Raw genomic sequence first — 26992 nt, 5'->3', positions numbered from 1 at the left:
TTAAGAACAAATTCTTATATGCAATGACGGCCTTCCAAAAGGCAAAAGCCTTCCTGTGGGGATGGGGGCTGGGATTAAAAATATAAATACATTAAATTAAAATACAGGACAACACACACATCACGACAAGAGAGACAACACAACACTACGTCATGAGAGACCTAAGACGACAACATAGCATGGCAGCAACACATTACAACACAACATGTTAGCAACACAACATGACAACAACATGGAGGCAACACAACATGTCAGCAGCACAAAACAGGGCACAAACATTGTTGGGCACAGACAACAGCAAACAAGACAAGAAGGTAGAGACAACAATACATCACTCGAAGCAGCCAGAGAGGGAATATGACATAGAGGAATATGATATAGAGGAATGTTATAAGAGGGGAATATGATAGAGTGGAAAATGAAATAGAGGGAAATGATAAAGGGAATATGATTGTCGTGTCTTTGGCTATGCCAGATTAAGTGATATTTCATGCTATTCTATAAAATCCTTTCTCTGTAATTAATATTACCTGATTAAGCTAATCATGTAAATGTAATTAACTAGAAAGTCGGGGCACCACGGAAGAACGTTTATAGAGCCGTTATCTTCCGAATAAACTCTTAAAATACTTAGTAATCTTTTACATCGATAGCCGTCATCCTAATCATCTTATTTTCAGTCTCATAATGAAAGTTGTAAATTCTTGGTTATCTTCACGAACCCTGGCTAACAAGTTGAATCAGCAATACAAAATTGGGTTTAATTATTTATTTACTAAATACCTAAACCAATCACGCAGAATTACAAATACACAGAACACAAATGATGTCATACAGAAAACATCCCTGGTGGACGGAACCTGTATGAAAGCTGGTTACACAAAGAAACGGGGTTGGGCTTGAGTGAAAGAGCGGGAAGACTTAGGAACAAAGCAACAGCAGCTATGCTATCGTTAATACATTATCTTATGCATTCTAAATGACCGCCCATTTGGAAAAGGAAAATGCAATAAATATTTACTCTGAGCTGCGCTCGGTAGATTGGTCGTAGATGCTAGCCGGGTTGGCCAACAGATCTTCCTGTCCTCGGAAGAATGTCTCTGGTGGTAAATTGGATACGTGGTGGTATCTTCGTCTGTTTGTTAGACTGGATCCGTCGTCCGTCCTTTCCTAGCCCACGTCTTCAGCGGCCGCTGCTAACTCAACGGCTAGGAAGTATCACTTCTGTAGTGATTAAGCTCAAAGTTCATACCATTCGCCACCAAAGCTCACGCCGAGGTTGGCTTAGTTCTGTACTTGACGTGTGTCCTTCTAACGTAGAGGCTGCAGACCTCACGTACTGGAACATGTGGTTATCTTTTCATCAAAGGCTTATATAGTGGAGAGGGGGAAGGATGTGTTTCATCGTTTATAACCCCTGTCTCTTCACAGGGGTGGGCCACTGATCAAGCAGGGCACTTTCCTTATGAAAACCCAATTCTCTCATTTGGAAGCTAAAATTACATTTCATCTCCTAACAAACAATTTCAATATCAAACATTTCAATTGCATAACAATTCCATGTGACTCTGATAACTAGAGGGTGTATACTTTCCCAGGTACAGTTTATGTCGTCCTGTCATCAGTCATAATGTCTCAGATGACAACCGAACTGACATCCATACTCATTACGTTCCAAAGCATATTTCCAACTGGTTTTATTACCAAAATATGGTTCCTTTCCCCATTTGTTTGATGTTCCCAGACTCTCTATATTTAACAGGACAGCAGTCCTTCAGGACAGCAGTCCTTCAGTAGGGTCAGAAAGAGAGGGAAGGGAGAAAGGTATTTATGGGGGGGTCATAAACCTTACCCACAGGCCAACGTCATGACATGATATATAAAGAATATGATAGAGGGTAACATGACAGAGAGGAATATGATAGAGGGGAATTTGAAAGAGAGGAATATGATAGAGGGGAAAGTTATATAGAGGAATATGATAGAGGGGAATATTATAGAGGGGAACATAATAGAGTGTAATATGTGTCACTCCTGCTCTCGATCTTCCCCCCTGTATCTCGAGGGCGCCAGGCTCCCCAGCATTGCTCGCTCCTGCCATCATCATTACACACACCTGCCTTCCCCCCGTCACGCGCATCAGCGATTATTGGACTCACCTGGACTAAATCACCTCTGTCATTACCTTCCCCATATCTGTCGTTTTCCCGCTCTGATCCCTGCTTCTGTCCTGATTGTCATATGTCATTGTTTACCCGTGTGCTGACAATGTTACTGTCTTGTTCTATGTCTGTTCCCGATTAAATGTTTGACTCCCCGTACCTGCTTCTCATCTCCGGGATTGGGTCTTAACATATGATAGAGGGGATTTGATAGAGGGAATTTGATAGAGTGTAATATGTTGGAGGGGAATATGATATATAAGGAATATGATAGAGGGTAATATGATAGAGGGGAGTTTGATAGAGGGGATTTGATAGAGAGGAATATGATAGAGGGAATTTGATAGAGAGGAATATGATAGAGGGGATTTGATACAGAGGAATATGATAGAGGGAATTTGATATATAAGGAATATGATAGAGGGAGTTTGATAGAGTTGAATATGATAGAGGGGAATATGATATATAAGGAATATGATAGAGCGCAATATGATAGAGGGAATATGATAGAGATGAATATGATAGAGAGGAAATTGATAGAGGGGAATTTGATACAGGGAATATGATAGAGTTGAATATAATAGAGGGAATATGATAGAGGGAATATGATACAGGGAATATGATAGAGTTGAATATGATAGAGGGGAATATTATAGAGGGGAATATGATAGAGTTGAATATAATAGAGAGGAATATGATAGAGGGGAATATGATAGACGGGAATATAATAGAGTGTAATATGTGTCACGCCTGCTCCCTGTCTTCCCCCTGTATCTCGAGGGTGCCAGGCTACCCAGCATTGCTCACTTCTGCCGTCATCATTACGCACACCTGCCTTCCCACCGTCACGCGCTTCAGCGATTATTGGACCCCACCTGGACTAAATCACCTCTGTCATTACCTTCCCCATATCTGTCGTGTTCCAAACTCTGTTCCCTGCATATGCATTCATTGTCATATGTCCTTGTTTACCCGTGTGTTGACACGGTTCCTGTCTTGTTCGGTCTGTTCCCGATTAAATGTTTAACTCCCCATACCTGCTTCTCATCTCCGGCGTCGGGCCTTAACATATGATAGAGAGGAATATGATAGAGGGAATTTGATAGAGGGGAACATGATAGAGGGAATTTGATAGAGGGGAATTTGATAGAGGGGAATATGATATAGAGGAAATTTGATAGAGGGGAATTTGATATAGAGGAATTTGATAGAGGGGAATTTGATAGAGGGGAACATGATAGAGGGAATTTGATAGAGGGGAACATGATAGAGGGGAATTTGATAGAGGGGAATTTGATAGAGGGGAATATGATATAGAGGAAATTTGATAGAGGGGAATTTGATATAGAGGAATTTGATAGAGGGGAATTTGATAGAGGGGAATATGATAGAAAGGAAAATGATAGAGGGGAACATGACAGAGGGGTAAACTTTATAGATGAATATAATAGAGAGGAAATTGATAGAGGGAATATGAGAGAGAGGAATAATATAGAGGAATATGATAGAGTGGAATATGATAGAAGGGAATATGTTAGAAGGGAATATGGTAGAGGGGAATATTATAGAGGGAATATGATATATAGGGAATATGATATAGGGTAATATGATAGATTGGAATATGATAGAAGGGAATATGATAGAGGGGAATATGATAGAGGGGGATATGATTGAGGGAATATGATCAGTGGCGATTTTAGCTTGTAAATCTTGGTGAGACAAAGAAAATAAAATGTTGGATGCATGCCAACAAAGCCACCACACAACACTAAACAATACATGAATTGCACTATAAGGGTGAATAACGGTGCCCACAAACTGTTCGAGCCTACATAAAGCTGTCCCAACACCTTACCACTGCTATACCTGGCTATCAGCTGAGTTTTGTCTGGCAGCAAAATAGTTCATTCATTCGGTGAGGCACATGGGCTACTAACAGCTTACTTTCTTAGCTACGGTATATATATAGCTCCCTGCCATATTACTTAATTTATGTAGCAGCATACAAGACATTTTCGGACTCACCTTGTTGTGCTGTGCTCACTTGAACAGGAAGGTGGAGTGGCGGTCCATCTTCATGGTGCATTCAAGAAAACTGGGAACTCAACAACAAAAGCATGAATCATGATGACATCAGTGATCTTCAGGACGTAGCTCTAGAATGAGGCCTGAGTTCTGAATTTACAATTCCGAGCTGGATGAAAGTTCAAAATGTATTTTCCTAGTCGTAGATCATTTTTCCCGAGTTCCCAGTTGTCTTGAACTTACTAAAGTCAGATTTTGCGGTTCCGAGTTAACAGTTGTTTTGAGCGCGGCACAAATCATGCTTCACTGACAGCATGGCCAATGTTGATTGAAAAGAGACCCTTAATCTTAGACTTGGGACTACACAGCCACTCCAGTGAATAGCAGGCTAATGACTGCTTTGCAATTCTTGCAGTTAGCGACTGATTCCTTCCAAACCACTCATTGTTGAATTTACGATTTCCAACTTAATGTGTCCAATGGCCGCTGAGCAACGATACGTTTTATCCTCAATTAACAAATCAAAATATATTTTATATTTGAGATTCTTCAAAGTTTCCACCCATTGCCTTGATGTCAGCTTTGTACACTTTTGGCATTCTCTCAAACAGCTTCACCTGGAATGCTGTTCCAACAGTCTTGAAGGAGTTCCCACATATGCTGAGCACTTGTTGGCTGCTTTTCCTTCACTGCGGTCCAACTCATCCCAAACCATCTCAATTGGGTTGAGGTCGGGTGATTGTGGACCAGGTCATCTGATGCAGCACTCCATCACTCTCCTTCTTGGTCAAATAGCCCTTACACAGCCTAGAGGTGTGTTGGGTCATTGTCCTGTTGAAAACAAATTATACTTCCACTAAACACAAACTAAATGGGATGGCGGATCGCTGCAGAATGCTGTGGTAGCCATGCTGGTTAAGTGTGGTTGAATTCTAAATAAATCACAGACAGTGTCAGCAGCAATGCACCCCCACACCATCACACATCCTCCGCCATGATTCTGGCTGGGAACTACATATGCGGAGATCATCCGTTCACCTACTCTGCGTCTCACAAAGACACGGCGGTTGGAACCAAAATCTCAAATTTGGACTGATCAGACCAAAGGACAGATTTCCACTGGTCTAAAGTCTATTTCTTGTGTTTCGTGGCCCAAGCAAGTCTCTTCTTATTGGTGTCCTTTAGTAGTGTTTTTTTTGGCAGAAATTCGACCATGAAGGCCTGTTTCATGCAGTCTCCTCTGAACAGTGTATGTTGAGATGTGTCTGTTACTTGTGTGACGACCCTCCCACTCTGTTTCCTTATTAGGATGCCGGTGGGCCGAGTTGGGAGGGTCGTCAGCTACATGGGAAACACCTGGGCCCGGGTGTGTCCCATGATAAAAACACCTCTTCCACAGTCATTGGAGAGACTCTCTCCATGCAGACACCTTTATTTGATTTCTGTTGTGGTAGTCTTGTGGCTTTTTGGTTGTTTGCTTTGGCACCCTTCAACACCCTGGTAACTCTGGGTTTTCCTTTCCTGTGGCGGTCCTCATGAGAGCCAGTTCCATCATAGCGCTTGCTGTTCTTGACATTTTCCTGATAGACTGACCTTCATGTCTTAAAGTAATGATGGACTGTCATTTCTCTTTGCTTTATTGAACTGAACTTCCCATAAAATGGCATTTTCCCCCAAATAGGGCAATCTTCTGCATACCACCCCTACCTTGTCACAACACAATTGATTGGCTCAAACGCTTTAAGGAAAGAAATTCCTCAAATTAACTTTTAACAAGGCACACCTGTTCATTAAAATGCATTCCAGATGACTACCTCATGAAGCTGGTTAAGAGAACGTCAAGAGTGTGCAAAGCTGTTATCAAGGCAAAGGGTGGCTACTTTGAAGAATCTCTAATATAAAACATATTTTAATTTGTTTAACCCTTTTTTTCTTACCACATTATTCCATATGTGTTATTTCAGAGTTTTGATGTCTTCACTATGATTCTACAATGTAGAGAAAAAAGAGAAAATAAACCTTGAATGAGTAGGTGTGTCCAAACTTTTGACTGATACTGTATATATATTTTACATTGTTTGCAAACTGATATGTGACATGTATTAATGTCAAAATAACATGCAAAACAGGACAGCCAGTTTTTTGCTAAAAATGTGGGGCTAAGCCCCAGGAATATGATAGAGGGGAATGAATGGAGGAATGTGTGATGCTCTTGAGTCTGATTGGTTAGATCAACTGGAAAGACATGGATAAGAAACATTTCAAACACGTTTTTAAACAATGGGCCCTGCTGGCAGGTCTAAAACTTCTGTTCAATTGTCAGCTGATATTGATTTCCTTAATTAATAATTTATTGAACTACAATACAAGAATTCAGGGACACCTACTCTTCAACCAAATGTTTTAGGCCTAGATAATTACACATCCAGCACATCTTATTTCTCTACCAGCATGCCTACCGTAAAGATCCCTCAACTGCAACAGCTCTAGTTGATTTAACCCATCAATGGCTCAGGTCACTTGACCAAGATAAACTTGTGGGTGAGCTGCTTCTTGATTGTAGTGCTGCATTTGACCTTGTTGATCATATGGCTAATAGCTGAGGCCGTTGAAGAGAGATATTTTCTTGAACCCTCATTTCTTTGTTGGAACTATGTTACTGAGGTGTCATAGTCTATGGAAGACTTGTTTTACTGTAGTAAGGTAGCCTAAATATTATATTAATGATGAAGAGGATGATGAGAAACATTTACATTAGTGGTAGGCTGAGATCAAACAAATAACCTAGTAAACCTGGATGCTAGTTGTGATATCTAAAACATATTCACTTTGAAATAGGCAAAACACCTGTATTACGAATGGTCAACCATTTGAAATGAGGTAGAGTATTTTATTTGAATAAAAATTGTGGTTACATGGATTCGATGTAAATATTAGGTATGACTGTGCTGCATAGGTTAAAAAGGTGAAATGTTCCAGCATTTGATTACACATGAGAGCTTCTGTGGGTAGTCATGGTAATGAAGCCTTCATTGTGACATCACAAGATTCTGATTCTAGGAGGTTAGCTGTTGTACAGACAAACAGAACAGTGCAAAGAGACTGATTCAACTAACCACTGACAGATTATTATTGTCCTATTTCATTAGAGAGAGACCACGCTGCTTACTTGAGAGGTAGGTTGTAATATAACTTACTGTATAACTATGTTTCTGTAGAATAACTACTTTTAAAAGGTCTTGTTCTTACACAAGTAATTTGAAGTAGGCCTAACATACAATCATGGTGACAAGTGAAACTGTTGACGAGAGACAGTTTGCTTGAATTCTCTTTTGTGAGTAAATGGTTCATCCTGACACCTGAGATGGCATGTTACAGTTGTTGTAGTGAACCAGCCTAATGGCAAATACATTCTATCAGAAAATCCTCTCTCTGTGTTAAAAAGCAAACTTCTCTGTACCTTACTACTGGGCCTTATTCAACCCCCTCATGTAACGCCACTCCATATTGGGCCTGGTTCTCACAAACCACACTAATCACTTATATCATAACATTTGAAAAAGTTTTAAAGAGTTCAATTCAACCATTTGAAATGGATGACCTATCAATCAAGAAAAGCTGATTTTTATTAGAAATTTAGCAGCTACAAATGAGGTAGACCTACTTGTTTTGTACACAACATACCTTTTTGGTACATATTTATTGAGATAATTGATTACAATATATGTTGGTAACTAAAGTCTGTGTTGTGCTTTGTCATCTCCAATGGCAACGGCTTGCATCACAATGATGATGTCATAAAGGATATTGAGCACATAATGATGGGAACAGCCAAAATCAATTCATTTTAACTTGGTCGCTTTTCCAGTAGTTAACTTTTTACTAGTAAATCAGATAGGCCTATTGCGTAATCATCTCTGGATCAGGATTGTCAATTGCTTCATTGTAAGTAAACGGGAAGAAAATGTGTGCATATTGTAAAGAGATGCATTATTCTTTGGTTAGAAACACGCCACTTACTACAACGTTATGTATTTTCCAGAGTTATTGTTAGCTAGGAGGAAGACATGGAGGGTTCAACGCTGACACAGAGGAGGGCTGAGTGTCAGTTGAAGGAAAGGGCGATCCAGACAGACTACGTGATGGAGCTGGGAGTCAGGTTGGCTCTGGTGTGGCAGACCCAGAGGGAGCAGGAGAAGGAAATGAAGAGGATTTGGTTTGAGACGAGGAAAATGCCAAGCCTGATTGAGGAGGTAACAAGACCAACTTTGACAAAGTGGACTAGAGTTCTATTGAACATTATTGATTAAAGTAAATACGTCAATATAAGGGAAAAATGTGCGATATGCCATGGAATGTAAGACAACAATATTTTGTCTGATATCTTTTCTTGTGTTGTATTGTGTCTGTCTCTCTGTTTGAGTATTGTTATGTACATAGTCCTCAGTTCTTATGGTTGTCTTTTCTAAAAATTTAAAAAACTAGACCAAGCGATCTCTCGTAGACCTTCATATCAGGATTATATGGTTGTCCCACCTAGTTACCTTAAGTTGAATGCTAAGTCGTTCTGGACAAAAGCATCTGCTAAATGTCTAAAATGTCAAATGTTATGCTGGGTGTGGTGCATGTATTTTTACACTTAGTTGAGCCATTGGCTAGAAGACCCAGGGTTGGTACAGACTGGTGCAGAGCATCTGAGAGGACACTAGATATATACAGTGCCTTCGGAAAGTATTCGGACACCTTGACTTTTTCAACCTTTTGTTACGTAATAGTCTTAATTTAAAATTGATTAAATAAATGCAAATTCTCAGCAATCTACAAACAATACCCCATATTGACAAAGCGACAACCGGTTTTTAGAAATGTTGAAATACCTGTTTTACATAAGTATTTAGACTCTTTGCTATGAGACTGGAAATTGAGCTCATGTTCATCCTGTTTCCACTGATCATCCTTGAGATGTTTCTGCAATGTGATTGGAATCCACCTGTTGTAAATTCAACTGATTGAACATGATTTGGAAAGGCACACACCTGTCTATATAAGGTCCCACAGCAGACAGTGCATGTCAGAGCAAAAACCAAGCCATGACGTCGAAGGAATTGTCTGTAGAGCTCCGAGATAGGATTGTGTCAATGCACAGATCTGGGGAAGGGTACCAAAAACTCTCTGCAACATTGAAGGTCCCCAACAACACAGTGGCCTCCATCATTCTTAAATTGAAGAAGTTTGTAACCACCAAGACTTTTCCTAGAGCTGGCCAAGCTGAGCAATCGGGGGAGAAGGGCCTTGGTCAGGGAGGTGACCACAGCCCGATGGTGACTCTGACAGAGCTCTAGAGTTCCTCTGTGGAGACGGGAGAACCTTCCAGAAGGACAACCATCTCTGCAGCACTCCACCAATCAGGCCTTTAAGGTAGAGTGGCAAGATGGAAGCCACTCCTCTGTTAAAGGCACATGACAGCCCACTTGGAGTTTGCCAAAACGCACCTAAAGACTCCCAGACCATGAGAAACAAGATTCTCTAGTCTGATGTAACCAATATTGAACTCTTTGGCCTGAATGCCAAGCTTTACGTCTGGAGGAAATCTGCCACCATCCCTACGGTGAGGCATGGTGGTGCCAGCATCATGCTGTGGGGATGTTTTTCAGCGGCAGGGAATGGGAGACTAGTCAGGATTGAGGCAAAGATGAACATTGCAAAGTACAGAGAGATCCTTGATGAAAACCTGCTCCAGAATGCTCAGGAGCTCAGACTGGGGCGAAGGGTCACCTTCCAATAGAACAATGACCCTAAGTACAAAGCCAAGACAATGCCGGAGTGGCTTCAGGACAAGTCTCTGAATGTCCTTGAGTGGCCCAGCCAAAGTCTGGAATTGAACCGGATCGAACATTTCTGGAGAGACCTGAATATAGCTGTGCAGCAACGCTCCCCATCCAACCTAACTTAGCTTGAGAGGATCTTTAGAGAAGAAAGGGAGAATTCCCGAAGCACAAGTTTGTAGAGTGATACCCCAAAATTTTCTATGCTGTAATCGCTGCCAAAGGTGCTTCAACAAAGTACTGAGTGAAGGGTCTGAATACTTATGTAAATGTGATATTTCAAAAGAAATGTGTGATGAATTTGGAACAATTCTGTTTTTGCTTTGTCATTATGGGGTATTGTGTGTACCTTGATGAGGGGAAAAAATGATTTAATCAATTTTAGAATAAGGCTGTAAGGTAACAAAATGTGGGGAAAGTGAAGTGGTCTGAAAACTTTCCGAAGGCACTGTATATGTGATGTATAAGTAAATAGCATTGACTCACAAAGTATCTATGTACTGAATGTGATCACTTTCAAAATGTCTGTTTTTTTTCTCCCGCAGAATGTGAGAGATGTGACCAACCGTCCACTCACTGAGTTCATGGCTCCCTGTATTGACTCCCTCCCACCACTGTCTTTCACCAATCGGAGGCCTATACCAACCATGTTACATCCCCCATCTCAATTGGCCATACGCGCTCAGGAGGCACAGCGGTTCATTGTATTTTCATACTTTGTCCCTGCTGAGTGCCCAGTTGCCACAGAGGCCACTGCAGATGTACGTACTGGTAAAAGAGAGGACTTATCGACAGATACACATCTTTCCTCAATGCTGCATCGATACCTGCCACACTTCTTTAACGATGACTCCATGCCACCACAGCAGACATTAGAGGGAACCACTGAGGTCTCAGTTGCTCCAGTGGCAAAATCTAATATCAAGGAAGAGGACAGATTCTATCCTTTCTCCCTCCCACCACTGGCTCAGCGGTTCATTGGCAAATCATTCAATGTCCCGGAAACCTCCCAGCCTGCTGTTTTCGCCACAGAGTACCGAGTTGCCAAAGAGGCTACTGCAGGCACGGCCACTGTCAAGACAGAGAACCGATGGGCAGCTAGAAGTCTTCTTTCAGTGCTGACTCCATGCCTGCCATCAGTCTTTGACGGTGACTTCATGCCACCAGAGCAGACAGTAGAGGATGCCTATGAGGTCTCAGGTGCTACAGAGAACACTTCAGGTACAGCTACTGTTGATGGAGTGGGCAGATCAGCAGCTAAACGCCCTGTCCCAATGCTGCCTCCAAGTCTGTCACGTGTCTTTGACATTGACTACAAACTGCCGGGGTCGGCAGTAGAGGGAACCAACAAGTGTCCAGTTGCCAGTGGAACAACCAATGATGTGTCCACTCACCTAAAGGAGGACATGGCAGCTGATCAAAGCCCTCCTGACCCTGGAGCACTGCCTCCAAGCTCGCCATGTATCCGTGACTCTGACCACAAACTGACCAAGGAGAAAAAGAGGACGCCAATGAGTCCTCCCTTGCCACAGAGATCACTGTAGGCACATCCATTGTCCAGGGAGAGGACCTGTTGGGTGATAAAAGCCCTGCTCCAAGGCTGCCTCCAAGCTTGTCACACATTTTGGACAATGACCATAAGCAGCCAGAGGAGACGATAGTTGCGAGGGAAGCAGCTGTTTCCGTGTCCACTGTCTTCCAAGAGGAGTTTTTGGATAGAGAGAATCCATCAGCAGCTACACGTCTTCCCTCAGTGCTGCCTTCAAGTCTGCCACTTGTCTTTGACAATGACTACAAACTGCCAGAGGAGGCAGTAGAGGGCACCAGCAAGTGTCCAGTTGCCAGTGAAGCAGCCGCTTCCGTGTCCACTGTCCTCCAAGAGGAGTTTTTGGCTGGTAAAAGTCCTCCTGCACCCGCAGCACTGCCTCTAAGGCTGCCCTGTACCCACAGCATTGACCACAAACAGCTATGGGAGACAGTTGAGGACAACACAGAGCGCTTAGTTGACACAGAGGAAAGTGCAGTTTCATCCACTGTCAAGAGAGAGGAACTGATAGGTGATAAAAACCCTGTCCTAGCACTTCATCCAAGCCTGGCATGCATCCATGACAAAGACCACAATGATCCAAATCAGAAAGGGAGGGGCACTACTAAGGAGGTGTATCTCTGCCCTCACGCTCACCAGCTGGACCCAGATGCTAACTTAACTCTGTCAACCCACAATGATGAACCCAGGACCTGGACCTTGGAAGAGACAAAGGTAGGTGTCCTATTTTACACTACTACTTTACAGGGTTGGGGGTCAGTTCCATTTCAATTCAAAGCATTGAAGAAAATTGGAATTTTAGAGTTCTTCTTGAATTGACTGGAATTGACCCAAACTTGCTGCTCTTTGCTCATAGTATGAAACATCACCCCTCACTAGGGTTAACATTTATGGGTTTTGGAATATATAATGGGGATACAAAAAACAAATGACCTTAATTACTGTCCTCCAAATTGTGTGCCCCATGAGGCCATCATTGTATGTTGATCACTCAAATGTGTATTGAATGTGCCACATTGGAACAATATTACATCTAGAATCAATGTCTTCCTGTCAGGATTATAGGATAGGCATTGACATTGAGAGTGAAGAGAGGAGCGTCCAGGAGGAGGTGAGACCGAGGGAGGGGTTGAAGTGTGATGCGGACTGTGCCCATTCCAAGAGCTCCAATGGGATGGTTTCATCAGAGAGAGCAGAGACCATCCTGGGAAGAGTGGGCTTTCTGGTCAGGAACCACATGCAGAAAATCCCATTTTTGAAGATGGAGGAAAAAGAGGAATGTAAGAAACTGAATAAGAAGTTGAAAGATGACGAGAAAGAGAGAAAGGAGATGAAAAACAAGGAGGAGGAGCAAAAAAAGAGGGAGAAGAAAGAGATGAAAGAGAGAGAGAAAGAGCAGAAGAAAGTCATGAAGGCTGAGAAAAAGAGGGAGAAGTTAGAACAGAAAAAGAGAGAGAAGGAAAGAAAAGAGGAGGACAAGGCAGAGAAAAAGAGGTTAGAGGGGCTGATGAAGATACATAATGACATGATGAAAGACAGGATTAAGAAAGAGAAGAAGTGTTCTGAGGAGCTGAAAAAGAGAAAGAAAGCTCAAGCTGAGTTCCTGGAGATGGAGAGAAAGATTCAAGAAAAGGAGGAGAAGAAGAGAGAAAAGATGAGGAAAGAGGAGAGGAAGAGACTGGAGAAGAAGAAAAAGAGTGAGCCAGTTGGAGGTGGAACTGAGAGGGTGATAGAAGAGCAGGGAAGGGATGAAAGTTTGAAGATGGATGAGTAGACTGGTTAATAGAGAGATAGAGCAGGGAGGAATACTGTATTTTTGCATGCATTGAAAAAAGGAATAAAAAAACTAAATAAATAAGGTTTACTCTCTGTTTGATTTTTGTCAAGTTATAGTGTATAACACAGTATAAACAAACAATGTTTACTTTTCACAAATCTGGGGAGTGTTGCAATGTTAAAATGTTGAATTCCAAATCTACCCGATGGAGCGGAGCTGTGCTGAGAGGAGGAGGACGGAAAGGGAGGGGGAGTGGATGGAGGGTAGAGAGGAATATGTTAGAGAGGAATATGATAGAGAGGAATATGATAGAGGGGAATATGATAGAGGGGAATATGATAGAGAGGAATATGATAGAGAGGAATATGATAGAGGGGAATCTGATAGTAGGAACGTGATACAGAGGAATATGATAGAGAGATTATGATATTTTATTAATTTATTTAATTTAACCTTCATTTTATTAGGCAAGTCAGTTAAGAACAAATTGCTATTTACAATGGCGGCCTACCAAAAAGCAAAAGGCTTTCTGGGATTAAAAATATAAATATATTAAATAGTTAAAATATAGGACAGAACACACATCACTACAAGAAAGACAACACAACACTAAATAATGAGAGACCTAACACAACAACATAGCATGGCAGCAACACATGACAACACAACATGTTAGCAACACAACATGACAACAACATGGAGGCAACACAACATGGCATCAACACAACATGGCAGCAACACAAGACAACACAACATGTTTGCAACACAACATGACAACAACATGGAGGCAAAAACAACACTTCCGCAACACAACATGTTAGCAGGACAATACAGGGCACGAACATTGTTGGGTACAGACAACAGCAAACAAGACAAGAAGGTAGAGACAACAATACAATACGCAAAGCAGCCATAGAGGGAATATGATAGAGGAATACGATAGAGGAATATGATAGAGGGAATATGATATAGAGGAATATAATAGAGGAATACAATAGAGAGGAATATGACAGAGGAATATGATATAGAGGAATATGATATAGAGGAATGTAATAAGAGGAGAATATGAAATAGAGGGAAATGATGAGGGGAATATGAAATAGGGGAATATGATAGAGGGCAATAAAATACAGAGGAATATGACAGAGAGGAATATGATATATGAGGAATATGATAGAGGGTAAAATGATAGAGAGGATTATGATACTGAGGAAAATGATACAGGGGATATGATAGAGAGGAATATGATAAAGGGGAATATGATAGAGGGGAATATGATGTTTTATTTTTTATTTCATTTAACCTTTATTTTACTAGGCAAGTCAGTTAAGAACAAATTCTTATATGCAATGACGGCCTTCCAAAAGGCAAAAGCCTTCCTGTGGGGATGGGGGCTGGGATTAAAAATATAAATACATTAAATTAAAATACAGGACAACACACACATCACGACAAGAGAGACAACACAACACTACGTCATGAGAGACCTAAGACGACAACATAGCATGGCAGCAACACATTACAACACAACATGTTAGCAACACAACATGACAACAACATGGAGGCAACACAACATGTCAGCAGCACAAAACAGGGCGCAAACATTGTTGGGCACAGACAACAGCAAACAAGACAAGAAGGTAGAGACAACAATACATCACTCGAAGCAGCCAGAGAGGGAATATGACATAGAGGAATATGATATAGAGGAATGTTATAAGAGGGGAATATGATAGAGTGGAAAATGAAATAGAGGGAAATGATAAAGGGAATATGATTGTCGTGTTTTTGGCTATGCCAGATTAAGTGATATTTCATGCTATTCTATAAAATCCTTTCTCTGTAATTAATATTACCTGATTAAGCTAATCATGTAAATGTAATTACCTTGAAAGTCGGGGCACCACGGAAGAACGTTTATAGAGCCTTTATCTTCCGAATAAACTCTTAAAATACTTAGTAATCTTTTACATCGATAGCCGTCATCTTAATCATCTTATTTTCAGTCTCATAATGAAAGTTGTAAATTCTTGGTTATCTTCACGAACCCTGGCTAACAAGTTGAATCAGCAATACAAAATTGGGTTTATTTATTTATTTACAAAATCCTTAAACCAATCACGCAGAATTATAAATACACAGAACACAAATGATGTCATACAGAAAACATCCCTGGTCGACGGAACCTGTATGAAAGCTGGTTACACAAAGAAAGGGGGTTGGGCTTGAGTCAAAGAGCGGGAAGACTTAGGAACAAAGAAACAGCAGCTATGCTATCGTTAATACATTATCTTATGCATTCTAAATTACCGCCCATTTGGAAAAGGAAAATGCAATAAATATTTACTCTGAGCTGCGCTTCGGTAGATTGGTCGTAGATGCTGGCCGGGTTGGCCAACAGATCTTCCTGTCCTCGGAAGAATGTCTCTGGTGGTAAATTGGATACGTGGTGGTATCTTCGTCTGTTTGTTAGACTGGATCCGTCGTCCGTCCTTTCCTAGCCCACGTCTTCAGCGGCCGCTGCTAACTCAACGGCTAGGAAGTATCACTTCTGTAGTGATTAAGCTCAAAGTTCATACCATTCGCCACCAAAGCTCACGCCGAGGTTGGCTTAGTTCTGTACTTGACGTGTGTCCTTCTAACGTAGAGGCTGCAGACCTCACGTACTGGAACATGTGGTTATCTTTTCATCAAAGGCTTATATAGTGGAGAGGGGGAAGGATGTGTTTCATCGTTTATAACCCCTGTCTCTTCACAGGGGTGGGCCACTGATCAAGCAGGGCACTTTCCTTATGAAAACCCAATTCTCTCATTTGGAAGCTAAAATTACATTTAATCTCCTAACAAACAATTTCAATATCAAACATTTCAATTGCATAACAATCCCATGTGACTCTGATAACTAGAGGGTGTATACTTTCCCAGGTACAGTTTATGTCGTCCTGTCATCAGTCATAATGTCTCAGATGACAACCGAACTGACATCCATACTCATTACGTTCCAAAGCATATTTCCAACTGGTTTTATTACCAAAATATGGTTCCTTTCCCCATTTGTTTGATGTTCCCAGACTCTCTATATTTAACAGGACAGCAGTCCTTCAGGACAGCAGTCCTTCAGTAGGGTCAGAAAGAGAGGGGAAGGGAGAAAGGTATTTATGGGGGTCATAAACCTTACCCACAGGCCAACGTCATGACATGATATATAAAGAATATGATAGAGGGTAACATGACAGAGAGGAATATGATAGAGGGGAATTTGAAAGAGAGGAATATGATAGAGGGGAAAGTTATATAGAGAAATATGATAGAGGGGAATATTATAGAGGGGAACATAATAGAGTGTAATATGTGTCACTCCTGCTCTCGATCTTCCCCCCTGTATCTCGAGGGCGCCAGGCTCCCCAGCATTGCTCGCTCCTGCCATCATCATTACACACACCTGCCTTCCCCCGTCACGCGCATCAGCGATTATTGGACTCACCTGGACTAAATCACCTCTGTCATTGCCTTCCCCATATCTGTCGTTTTCCCCGCTCTGATCCCTGCTTCTGTCCTGATTGTCATATGTCATTGTTTACCGTGTGCTGACAATGTTACTGTCTTGTTCTATGTCTGTTCCCGATTAAATGTTTGACTCCCCGTACCTGCTTCTCATCTCCGGGATTGGGTCTTAACATATGATAGAGGGGAATATGATAGAAAAGGAATATGATAGAAAAGGAATATGGTAGTGATGAATATGATAGAGGTGAATGTGATAGAGAGGAATATGATAGAGAGGAATATGGTAGTGATGAATATGATAGAGGGGAATATGATAGAGGGAATTTGATAGAGTGTAATATGTTGGAGGGGAATATGATATATAAGGAATATGATAGAGGGTAATAGGATAGAGGGGAATATGATATATAAGGAATATGATAGAGGGTAATATGATAGAGGCGAGTTTGATAGAGGGGAATATGTTGGAGGGGAATATGATATATAAGGAATATGATAGAGGGTAATATGATAGAGGGGAGTTTGATAGAGGGGAATATGATAGAGGGGAATATGTTGGAGGGGAATATGATATATAAGCAATATGATAGAGGGTAATATGATAGAGGGGAGTTTGATAGAGGGGAATATGATAGAGGGAATATGATAGAGGGGATTTGATAGAGAGGAATATGATAGAGCGAATATGATAGAGATGAATATGATAGAGGGGAATTTGATATATAAGGAATATGATACAGGGAATATGATAGAGATGAATATGATAGAGGGGAATATGATAGAGGAATATGATAGAGGGGATTTGATAGAGAGGAATATGATAGAGGAATATGATAGAGATGAATATGATAGAGTTGAATATGATAGAGAGGAATATGATAGAGGGAATATGATAGAGATGAATATGATAGAGTTGAATATGATAGAGGGGAATTTGATATATAAGGAATATGATAGAGCGCAATATGATAGAGGGGAATATGATATATAAGGAATATGATAGAGCGCAATATGATAGAGGGGAATATGATATATAAGGAATATGATAGAGCGCAATATGATAGAGGGGAATATGATATATAAGGAATATGATAGAGCGCAATATGATAGAGGGGAATATGATAGAGGAATATGATAGAGGGGAATATGATATATAAGGAATATGATAGAGGGTAAAATGATAGAGAGGAAAATGACAGAGCGGAATGTGATAGAGAGGAATATGATAGAGACGAAAATGATAGAGGGGAATATGATATATAGCGAACATGATAGAGGGTAATATGATAGATCGGAAAATTATAGAGGGAATATGATAGAGAGAATATGATAGAGAGGAATATAATAGAGAGGAATATGACAGAGGGGAATATAATAGAGGGGAATATGATAGAGGAATATGATAGAGGGGAATATGATATATAAGGAATATGATAGAGGGTAAAATGATAGAGAGGAAAATGACAGAGCGGAATGTGATAGAGAGGAATATGATAGAGACGAAAATGATAGAGGGGAATATGATATATAGCGAACATGATAGAGGGTAATATGATAGATCGGAAAATTATAGAGGGAATATGATAGAGAGAATATGAAAGAGGGGAATATGATAGAGAGGAATATAATAGAGAGGAATATGACAGAGGGAATATAATAGAGGGGAATATGATAGAGGGAAATATGAAAGAGGATTTTGATCAAGAGGAATGTGATTGAAGGGAATATGATAGAGAGGAATATAATATGGAGATATACGGTAGAGAGAATATGATAGAGGGGAATATGATAGAGGGATGTGATACAGGAAATTGAGAGAGAAAAATATGATAGAGGGGAATATGATAGAGAGAATATAATAGAGAAGAAAATGATAGAGGGGAATATTATAGAGGGAATATGGTAGAGGGGAATATGAAAGAGGGGAATGTGATATATAGGGAATATGATATAGAGGAATATGATAGAGGGGAATTTGATAGAGAGGAATATGATAGAGGGGAACATGGTAGATGGGAAAGTTATATAGATGAATTTGATAGAGGGAATATGATAGAAGCAAATATGATAGAGGGGAATATGATAGAGAGGAATATGATAGAGGGGAACATGGTAGATGGGAAAGTTATATAGATGAATTTGATAGAGGGAATATGATAGAAGCAAATATGATAGAGGGGAATATGATAGAGGAAAATATAATAGAGAGGAATATGATAGAGGGGAATATAATAGAGTGTAATATATGTCACGCCTGCCCCCTGTCTCTACAGGGCGCCAGGCTCCCCAGCATTGCTCGCTCCTGCCATCATCATTACACACACCTGCCTTCCCACCGTCACGCACATCAGCGATTATTGGACTCACCTGGACTAAATAACCTCTGTCATTACATTCCCAATATCTGTTGGGTTCCCCGCTCTGATCCCTGCTTCTGAACTGATTGTCATATGTCATTGTTTACCCGTGTGCTGACAATGTTACTGTCTTGTTCTATGTCTGTTCCCGATTAAATGTTTGACTCCCCGTACCTGCTTCTCATCTCCGGGATCGGGCCTTAAAATATGATAGAGGGGAATATGATAGAAAAGGAATATGATAGAAAAGGAATATGATAGAGAGGAATATGACAGAGGTGAATGTGATAGAGAGGAATATGATAGAGAGGAATATGGTAGTGATGAATATGATAGAGGGGAATATGATAGAGGGAATTTGATAGAGTTGAATATTATGGAGGAGAATATGATATATAAGGAATATGATAGATGGAATATGATAGAGTGTAATATGATAGAGGGGAATATGACATATAGGGAATATGATAAAGGGTAATAGGATAGAGAGGAATATTATAGTGGGAATATCATAGAGAGGAATATGATAGATGGGAATATGATCAGTGGCGATGTAACGGGCATGGTATAGAGGGGACCAAAACACAGCGTGTTGAGTGCTCATGATGATATTTATTAACTCAAAACACTAATAACAAAATAACAAATGGAAACGATCGACTTACAGTTCTGTCAGGTACAGAGACTAAACAGAATGCAACTACCCACAAAAACCCAGGAAGAAAAACCCCTACTTAAATATGATCTCCAATCAGAGGCAACGAGGACCAGCTGCCTTCAATTGGAGATCAACCCAAAAACAACAACATAGAAATAGAAAACCTAGAACTAAAACATAGAAATAGAAAACCTAGAAAAACACACGCCCTGACCTACTCTACCATAGAAAATAACCACTTACTATGGTCAGGACGTGACAGGCGATTTCAGCTTGTAAATCTTGGTGGGGCAAAGAAAAAAAAATGTTGGATGCATGCCAACAAAGCCACTACACAACACTAAACAATACATGAATTGCACTATAAGGGTGAAAAACGGTGCCCACAAACTGTTCGAGCCTACATAAAGCTGTCCCAACACCTTACCACTGCTATACCTGGCTATCAGCTGAGCCTTGTCTGGCAGCGAAATAGTTCATTCATTCGGTGAGGCACATTGTCTACTAACAGCTTACTTTCTTAGCTACGGTATATATATCTCCCTGCCATATTACTTAATTTATGTAGCAGCATACAAGACATTTTTGTACTCACCTTGTTGTGCTGTGCTCACTTGAACAGGAAGGTGGCGCGGCAGTCCATCGTGGGCAAATTTTGTCACCAAACTTTGTCATCAAAGTCTGGCATTTTCTGGATTCATGGTGCATTCAAGAAAACTGGGAACTCAACAACAACAAAAAGCATGAACCATGATGACGTCAGTGATCTTCAGGACGTAGCTCTAGAATGAGGCCTGAGTTCTGAATTTACAATTCCGAGCTCGATGAAAGTTCAAAATGTATTTTCCTAGTCGTAGATCATTTTTCCCGAGTTCCCAGTTGTCTTGAACTTACTAAAGTCAGATTTTGCAGTTCCGAGTTAACAGTTGTTTAGAGCGCTGCACAAATCATGCCTCACTGACAGCATGGCCAATGTTGATTGTTTATAATTTTGAACTAGGAAAAGAGACCCTTAATTTTAGATCTGGGACTACACAGCAACTCCAGTGAATAGCAGGCTAATGACTGCATTGCAATTCTTGCAGTTAGCGACTGATTCCTTCCAAACCACTCATTGTTGAATTTGCGATTTCCAACTTGATGATAATGTCCAATGGACGTTGAGCAACGATACGTTTTATCTATAATTAACAAATCGAAATATATTTTATATTTGAGACTCTTCAAAGTTTCCACCCGTTGCCTTGATGTCAACTTTGTACACTTTTGGCATTCTCTCAAACAGCTTCACCTGGAATGCTTTTCCAACAGTCTTGAAGGAGTTCCCATATATGCTGAGCACTTGTTGGCTGCTTTTCCTTCACTCTGCGGTCCAACTCATCCCAAACCATCTCAATTGGGTTGAGGTCGGGTGATTGTGGACCAGGTCATCTGATGCAGCACTCCATCACTCTCCTTCTTGGTCAAATAGCCCTTACACAGCCTAGAGGTGTGTTAGGTCATTGTGCTGTTGAAAACAAATTATAGTTCCACTAAACAGAAACTAAATGGGATGGCGGATCGCTGCAGAATGCTGTGGTAGCCATGCTGGTTAAGTGTGGTTGAATTCTAAATAAATCACAGACAGTGTCAGCAGCAATGCACCCCCACACCATCACACCTCCTCCTCCATGATTCAGGCTGGGAATCACATATGCGGAGATCATCCGTTCACCTAATCTGCGTCTCACAAAGACACGGCGGTTGGAACCAAATCTCAAATTTGGACTGATCAGACCAAAGGACAGATTTCCACTGGTCTAAAGTCTATTTCTTGTGTTTCTTGGCCCAAGCAAGTTTCTTCTTCTTATTGGTGTCATTTAGTAGTGGTCTCTTTGCAGCAATTTGACCATGATGGCCTGATTCATGCAGTCTCCTCTGGACAGTTGATGTTGAGATGTGTCTGTTACTTGAACTCTGTGAAGCATTTATTTGGGCTGCAATTTATGAGGCTGGTAACTCTAATGAACTTATCCTCTGCAGCAGAGGTAACGCTGGGTCTTCCTTTCCTGTGGCGGTCCTCATGAGAGCCAGTTCCATCATAGCGCTTGATGTTCTTGACATTTTCCTGATTGACTGATCTTCATGTCTTAAAGTAATGATGGACTGTCATTTCTCTTTGCTTTATTGAACTGAACTTGCCATAAAATGGAAATTTTTCCCCAAATAGGGCTATCTTCTGTATACCACCACTACCTTGTCACAACACAATTGATTGGCTCAAACGCATTAAGGAAAGAAATTCCTCAAATTAACTTTTAACAACGCACACCTGTTCATTAAAATGCATTCCAGATGACTACCTCATGAAGCTGGTTAAGAGAACGCCAAGAGTGTGCAAAGCTGTTATCAAGGCAAAGGGTGGCTACTTTGAAGAATCTCTAATATAAAACATATTTTCATTTGTTTAACCCTTTTTTTCTTACTACATTATTCCATATGTGTTATTTCATAGTTTTGATGTCTTCTCTATGATTCTACAATGTAGAAAAAAAAGAGAAAATAAACCTTGAATGAGTAGGTGTGTCCAAACTTTTGACTGATACTGTATATATATTTTACATTGTTTGCAAACTGATATGTGACATGTATTAATGTCAAAATAACATGCAAAACAGGACAGCGAGTTTTTGCTAAAAATGTGGGGCTAAGCCCCAGGAATATGATAGAGGGGAATGAATGGAGGAATGTGTTTTGTTCGAGTCTGATTGGTTAGATCAACTGGAAAGACATGGATAAGAAACATTTCAAACACGTTTTTAAACAAATGGCCCTGCTGGCAGGTCTAAAACTTCTGTTCAATTGTCAGCTGATATTGATTTCCTTAATTCATAATTTATTGAACTACAATACAAGAATTCAGGGACACCTACTCTTCAACCAAATGTTTTAGGCCTAGATAATTATACATACAGCACATCTTATTTCTCTACCAGCATGCCTACCGTAAAGATCCCTCAACTGCAACAGCTCTAGTTGATTTAACCCATCAATGGCTCAGGTCACTTGACCAAGATAAACTTGTGGGTGAGCTGCTTCTTGATTGTAGTGCTGCATTTGACCTTGTTGATCATTTGGCTAATAGCTGAGGCCATTGAAGAGAGATATTTTCTTGAACCCTCATTTCTTTGTTGGAACTATGTTACTGAGGTGTCATAGTCTATGGAAGACTTGTTTTACTGTAGTAAGGTAGCCTAAATATTATATTAATGATGAAGAGGATGATGAGAAACATTTACATTAGTGGTAGACTGAGATCAAACAAATAACCTAGTAAACCTGGATGCTAGTTGTGATATCTAAAACATATTGACTTTGAAATAGGCAAAACACCTGTATTACAAATGGTCAACCATTTGAAATGAGGTAGAGTATTTTATTTGAATAAAAATTGTGGTTACATGGATTCAATGTAAATATTAGGTATGACTGTGCTGCATAGGTTAAAAAGGTGAAATGTTCCAGCATTTGATTACACATGAGAGCTTCTGTGGGTAGTCATGGTAATGAGGCCTTCATTGTGACATCACAAGATTCTGATTCTAGGAGGTTAGCTGTTGTACAGACAAACAGAACAGTGCAAAGAGACTGATTCAACTAACCACTGACAGATTATTAATGTCCTATTTCATTAGAGAGAGACCACGCTGCTTACTTGAGAGGTAGGTTGTAATATAACTTACTGTATAACTATGTTCCTGTAGAATAACTACTTTTCAAATTACTAACAGGCCTAACATACAATCTGTTGAAACTGTTGGAGAGAGACAGTTTGCTTGAATACCTCTTTTTGTGTGATAAAATTGTTCATCCTGACACCTGAGATGGCATGTTAGTTGTTGTAGTGAGCCTGCCTAATGGCAATTGCATTATATTGATGAAAGATAACCCTCTCTCTGTGTTAATCACCAACACACATTGTAATCAATTATCTCAATAAATATGTACCAAAAGGGTAGGTAGTGTAAAAAACAAGTAGGTCTACCTAATTTGTAGCTGCTACATTTTTTTATTCAAATCTGCTTTTCTTGATTGAATGGTTATCCATTTCAAATGGTTGAATTGATAGACCTCTTTAATTGAGGTACACTCAGAGGCACTCAAAGAGAAGACTGGAATGTTTAAAATAGATGAAACTGTACAAGTTAGGTCCTGCATGGATAGAGTCATTTTCTACCCCCCAAAAAACGTTTTTAATGATATGATATAAGTGATTAGTGTGGTTTGTGAGAACCAGGCCCAATATGGAGTGGCGATACATGAGGGGTTGAATAAGGCTCAATAGTAAGGTACAGAGAGAGCCTGAAGTTTGCTTTTTAAAGTCTGTGTTGTGCTTTGTCATCTCCAATGGCAACGCCTTGCATCACAATGATGATGTCATAAAGGATATTGTGCACATAATGATAGGAACATACAAAATCGATTCATTTGAACTTGGTCACTTTTCCAGTAGCCAACTTTTTACTAGTAAATCAGATAGGCCTATTGCGTAATCATCTCTGGATCAGGATTGTCACTTGCTTCATTGTAAGTAAACGGGAAGAAAATGTGTGCATATTGTAAAGAGATGCATTATTCTTTGGTGAGCAACACGCCACTTACTACAACGTTATGTATTTTCCAGAGTTATTGTTAGCTAGGAGGAAGACATGGAGGGTTCAACGCTGACACAGAGGAGGGCTGAGTGTCAGTTGAAGGAAAGGGCGATCCAGACAGACTACGTGATGGAGCTGAGAGTCAGGTTGGCTCTGGTGTGGCAGATCCAGAGGGAGCAGGAGAAGGAAATGAAGAGGATTTGGTTTGAGACGAGGAAAATGCCAAGCCTGATTGAGGAGGTAACAAGACCAACTTTGACAAAGTTTTCTAGAGTTCTATTGAATAATATTGATTGAATCAAATATATGTCAATATACGGGCAAAATGTGCGATATGCCATGGAATGTAAGCTAACAATATTTTGTCTGATATCTTTTCTTGTGTTGTATCGTGTCTGTCTCTCTGTTTGAGTATTGTTATGTACATAGTCCTCAGTTCTTGTGGTTGTCTTGTCTTTAAAAAACTAGACCAAGCGATCTCTCGTAGACCTTCATATCAGGATTATATGGTTGTCCCACCTAGTTACCTTAAGTTGAATGCACTAACTGTAAGTCGTTCTGGACAAAAGCATCTGCTAAATGTCTAAAATGTCAAATGTTATGCTGGGTGTGGTGCGTGTATTTTTACACTTAGTTGAGCCATTGACTAGAAGACCAGGGTTGGTACAGACTGGTGCAGAGCATCTGAGAGGACACTAGATATATACAGTGCCTTCGGAAAGTATTCCGACACCTTGACTTTTTCCACCTTTTGTTACGTAACAGCCTGATTTGAAAATTGATGAAATAAATGCATATTCTCAGCAATCTACAAACAATACCCCATATTGACAAAGCGACAACCGGTTTTTAGAAATGTTGAAATACCTGTTTTACATAAGTATTTAGACTCTTTGCTATGAGACTGGAAATTGAGCTCATGTTCATCCTGTTTCCACTGATCATCCTTGAGATGTTTCTGCAATGTGATTGGAATCCACCTGTTGTAAATTCAACTGATTGAACATGATTTGGAAAGGCACACACCTGACTATATAAGGTCCCACAGCAGACAGTGCATGTCAGAGCAAAAACCAAGCCATGAGGTCGAAGGAATTGTCTGTAGAGCTCCGAGATAGGATTGTGTCGATGCACAGATCTGGGGAAGGGTACCAAAAACTCTGTGCAACATTGAAGGTCCCCAACAACACAGTGGCCTCCATCATTCTTAAATGGAAGAAGTTTGGAACCACCAAGACTCTTCCTAGAGCTGGCCAAGCTGAGCAATCGGGGGAGAAGGGCCTTGGTCAGGGAGGTGACCAGAGCCCGATGGTGACTGACAGAGCTCTAGAGTTCCTCTGTGGAGACGGGAGAACCTTCCAGAAGGACAACCATCTCTGCAGCACTCCACCAATCAGGCCTTTAAGGTAGAGTGGCCAGATGGAAGCCACTCCTCAGTTAAAGGCACATGACAGCCTGCTTGGAGTTTGCCAAAAGGCACCTAAAGGGTCTCAGACCATGAGAAACAAGATGCTCTAGTCTGATGTAATCAATATTGAACTCTTTTGCCTGAATGCCAAGTCTGGAGGAAATCTGCCACCATCCCTACGGTGAGGCATGGTGGTGCCAGCATCATGCTGTGGGGATGTTTTTCAGCGGCAGGGAATGGGAGACTAGTCAGGATCGAGGCAAAGATGAACAGAGCAAAGTACAGAGAGATCCTTGATGAAAACCTGCTCCAGAATGCTCAGGACCTCAGACTTGGGCGAAGGGTCACCTTCCAATAAAACAATGACCCTAAGTACAAAGCCAAGACAATGCCGGAGTGGCTTCAGGACAAGTCTCTGAATGTCCTTGAGTGGCCCAGCCAGAGTCTGGAATTGAACCGGATCGAACATTTCTGGAGAGACCTGAATATAGCTGTGCAGCAACGCTCCCCATCCAACCTAACTTAGCTTGAGAGGATCTTTAGAGAAGAAAGGGAGAATTCCCGAAGCACAAGTTTGTAGTGATACCCAAAAATATTCTATGCTGTAATCGCTGCCAAAGGTGCTTCAACAAAGTACTGAGTGAAGGGTCTGAATACTTATGTAAATGTGATATTTCAAAAGAAATGTGTGATGAATTTGGAACAATTCTGTTTTTGCTTTGTCATTATGGGGTATTGTGTGTACATTGATGAGGGGAAAAAATGATTTAATCAATTTTAGAATAAGGCTGTAAGGTAACAAAATGTGGGGAAAGTGAAGGGGTCTGAAAACTTTCCGAAGGCACTGTATATGTGATGTATAAGTAAATAGCATTGACTCATAAAGTATCTATGTACTGAATGTGATCACTTTCAACATGTCTGTTTTTTTTCTCCCGTAGAATGTGAGAGATGTGACAAACCGTCCACTCACTGAGTTCATGGCTCCCTGTATTGACTCCCTCCCACCACTGGCTTTCACCAATCGGAGGCCTATACCAACCATGTTACATCCCCCCTCTCAATTGGCCATACGCGCTCCAGGAGGCACAGC

General features: G+C 40.7%; 1 protein-coding gene and 1 long non-coding RNA gene across 2 annotated transcripts; both read left to right on the top strand.

Annotated features, from left to right (window-relative positions):
• The first annotated feature begins 10659 nt into the window (after nucleotides 1-10659).
• LOC123731771 (histone-lysine N-methyltransferase, H3 lysine-79 specific-like) lies at nucleotides 10660-13373 on the top strand. The gene is made up of 3 exons (XM_045711172.1): nucleotides 10660-11233; nucleotides 11506-12272; nucleotides 12616-13373. Exons 1-3 carry the CDS (start codon nucleotides 10660-10662, stop codon nucleotides 13330-13332), a joined length of 2058 nt encoding a protein of 685 aa, XP_045567128.1. The 3' UTR covers nucleotides 13333-13373.
• A 10085-nt stretch (nucleotides 13374-23458) lies between these two features.
• Nucleotides 23459-26971, top strand: LOC123731769 (uncharacterized). The gene is made up of 3 exons (XR_006762828.1): nucleotides 23459-23558; nucleotides 24521-24731; nucleotides 26841-26971. It is a non-coding gene; the product is annotated as an uncharacterized lncRNA (long non-coding RNA).
• Nucleotides 26972-26992: the final 21 nt, after the last annotated feature.

This window comes from Salmo salar, unplaced genomic scaffold, assembly GCF_905237065.1.
Source record: "Salmo salar unplaced genomic scaffold, Ssal_v3.1, whole genome shotgun sequence".
Classification (NCBI taxonomy): domain Eukaryota; kingdom Metazoa; phylum Chordata; class Actinopteri; order Salmoniformes; family Salmonidae; genus Salmo; species Salmo salar.
Note: the sequence above shows the minus strand (reverse complement) of the source record. Positions and strands in the feature narration are given on the sequence as shown.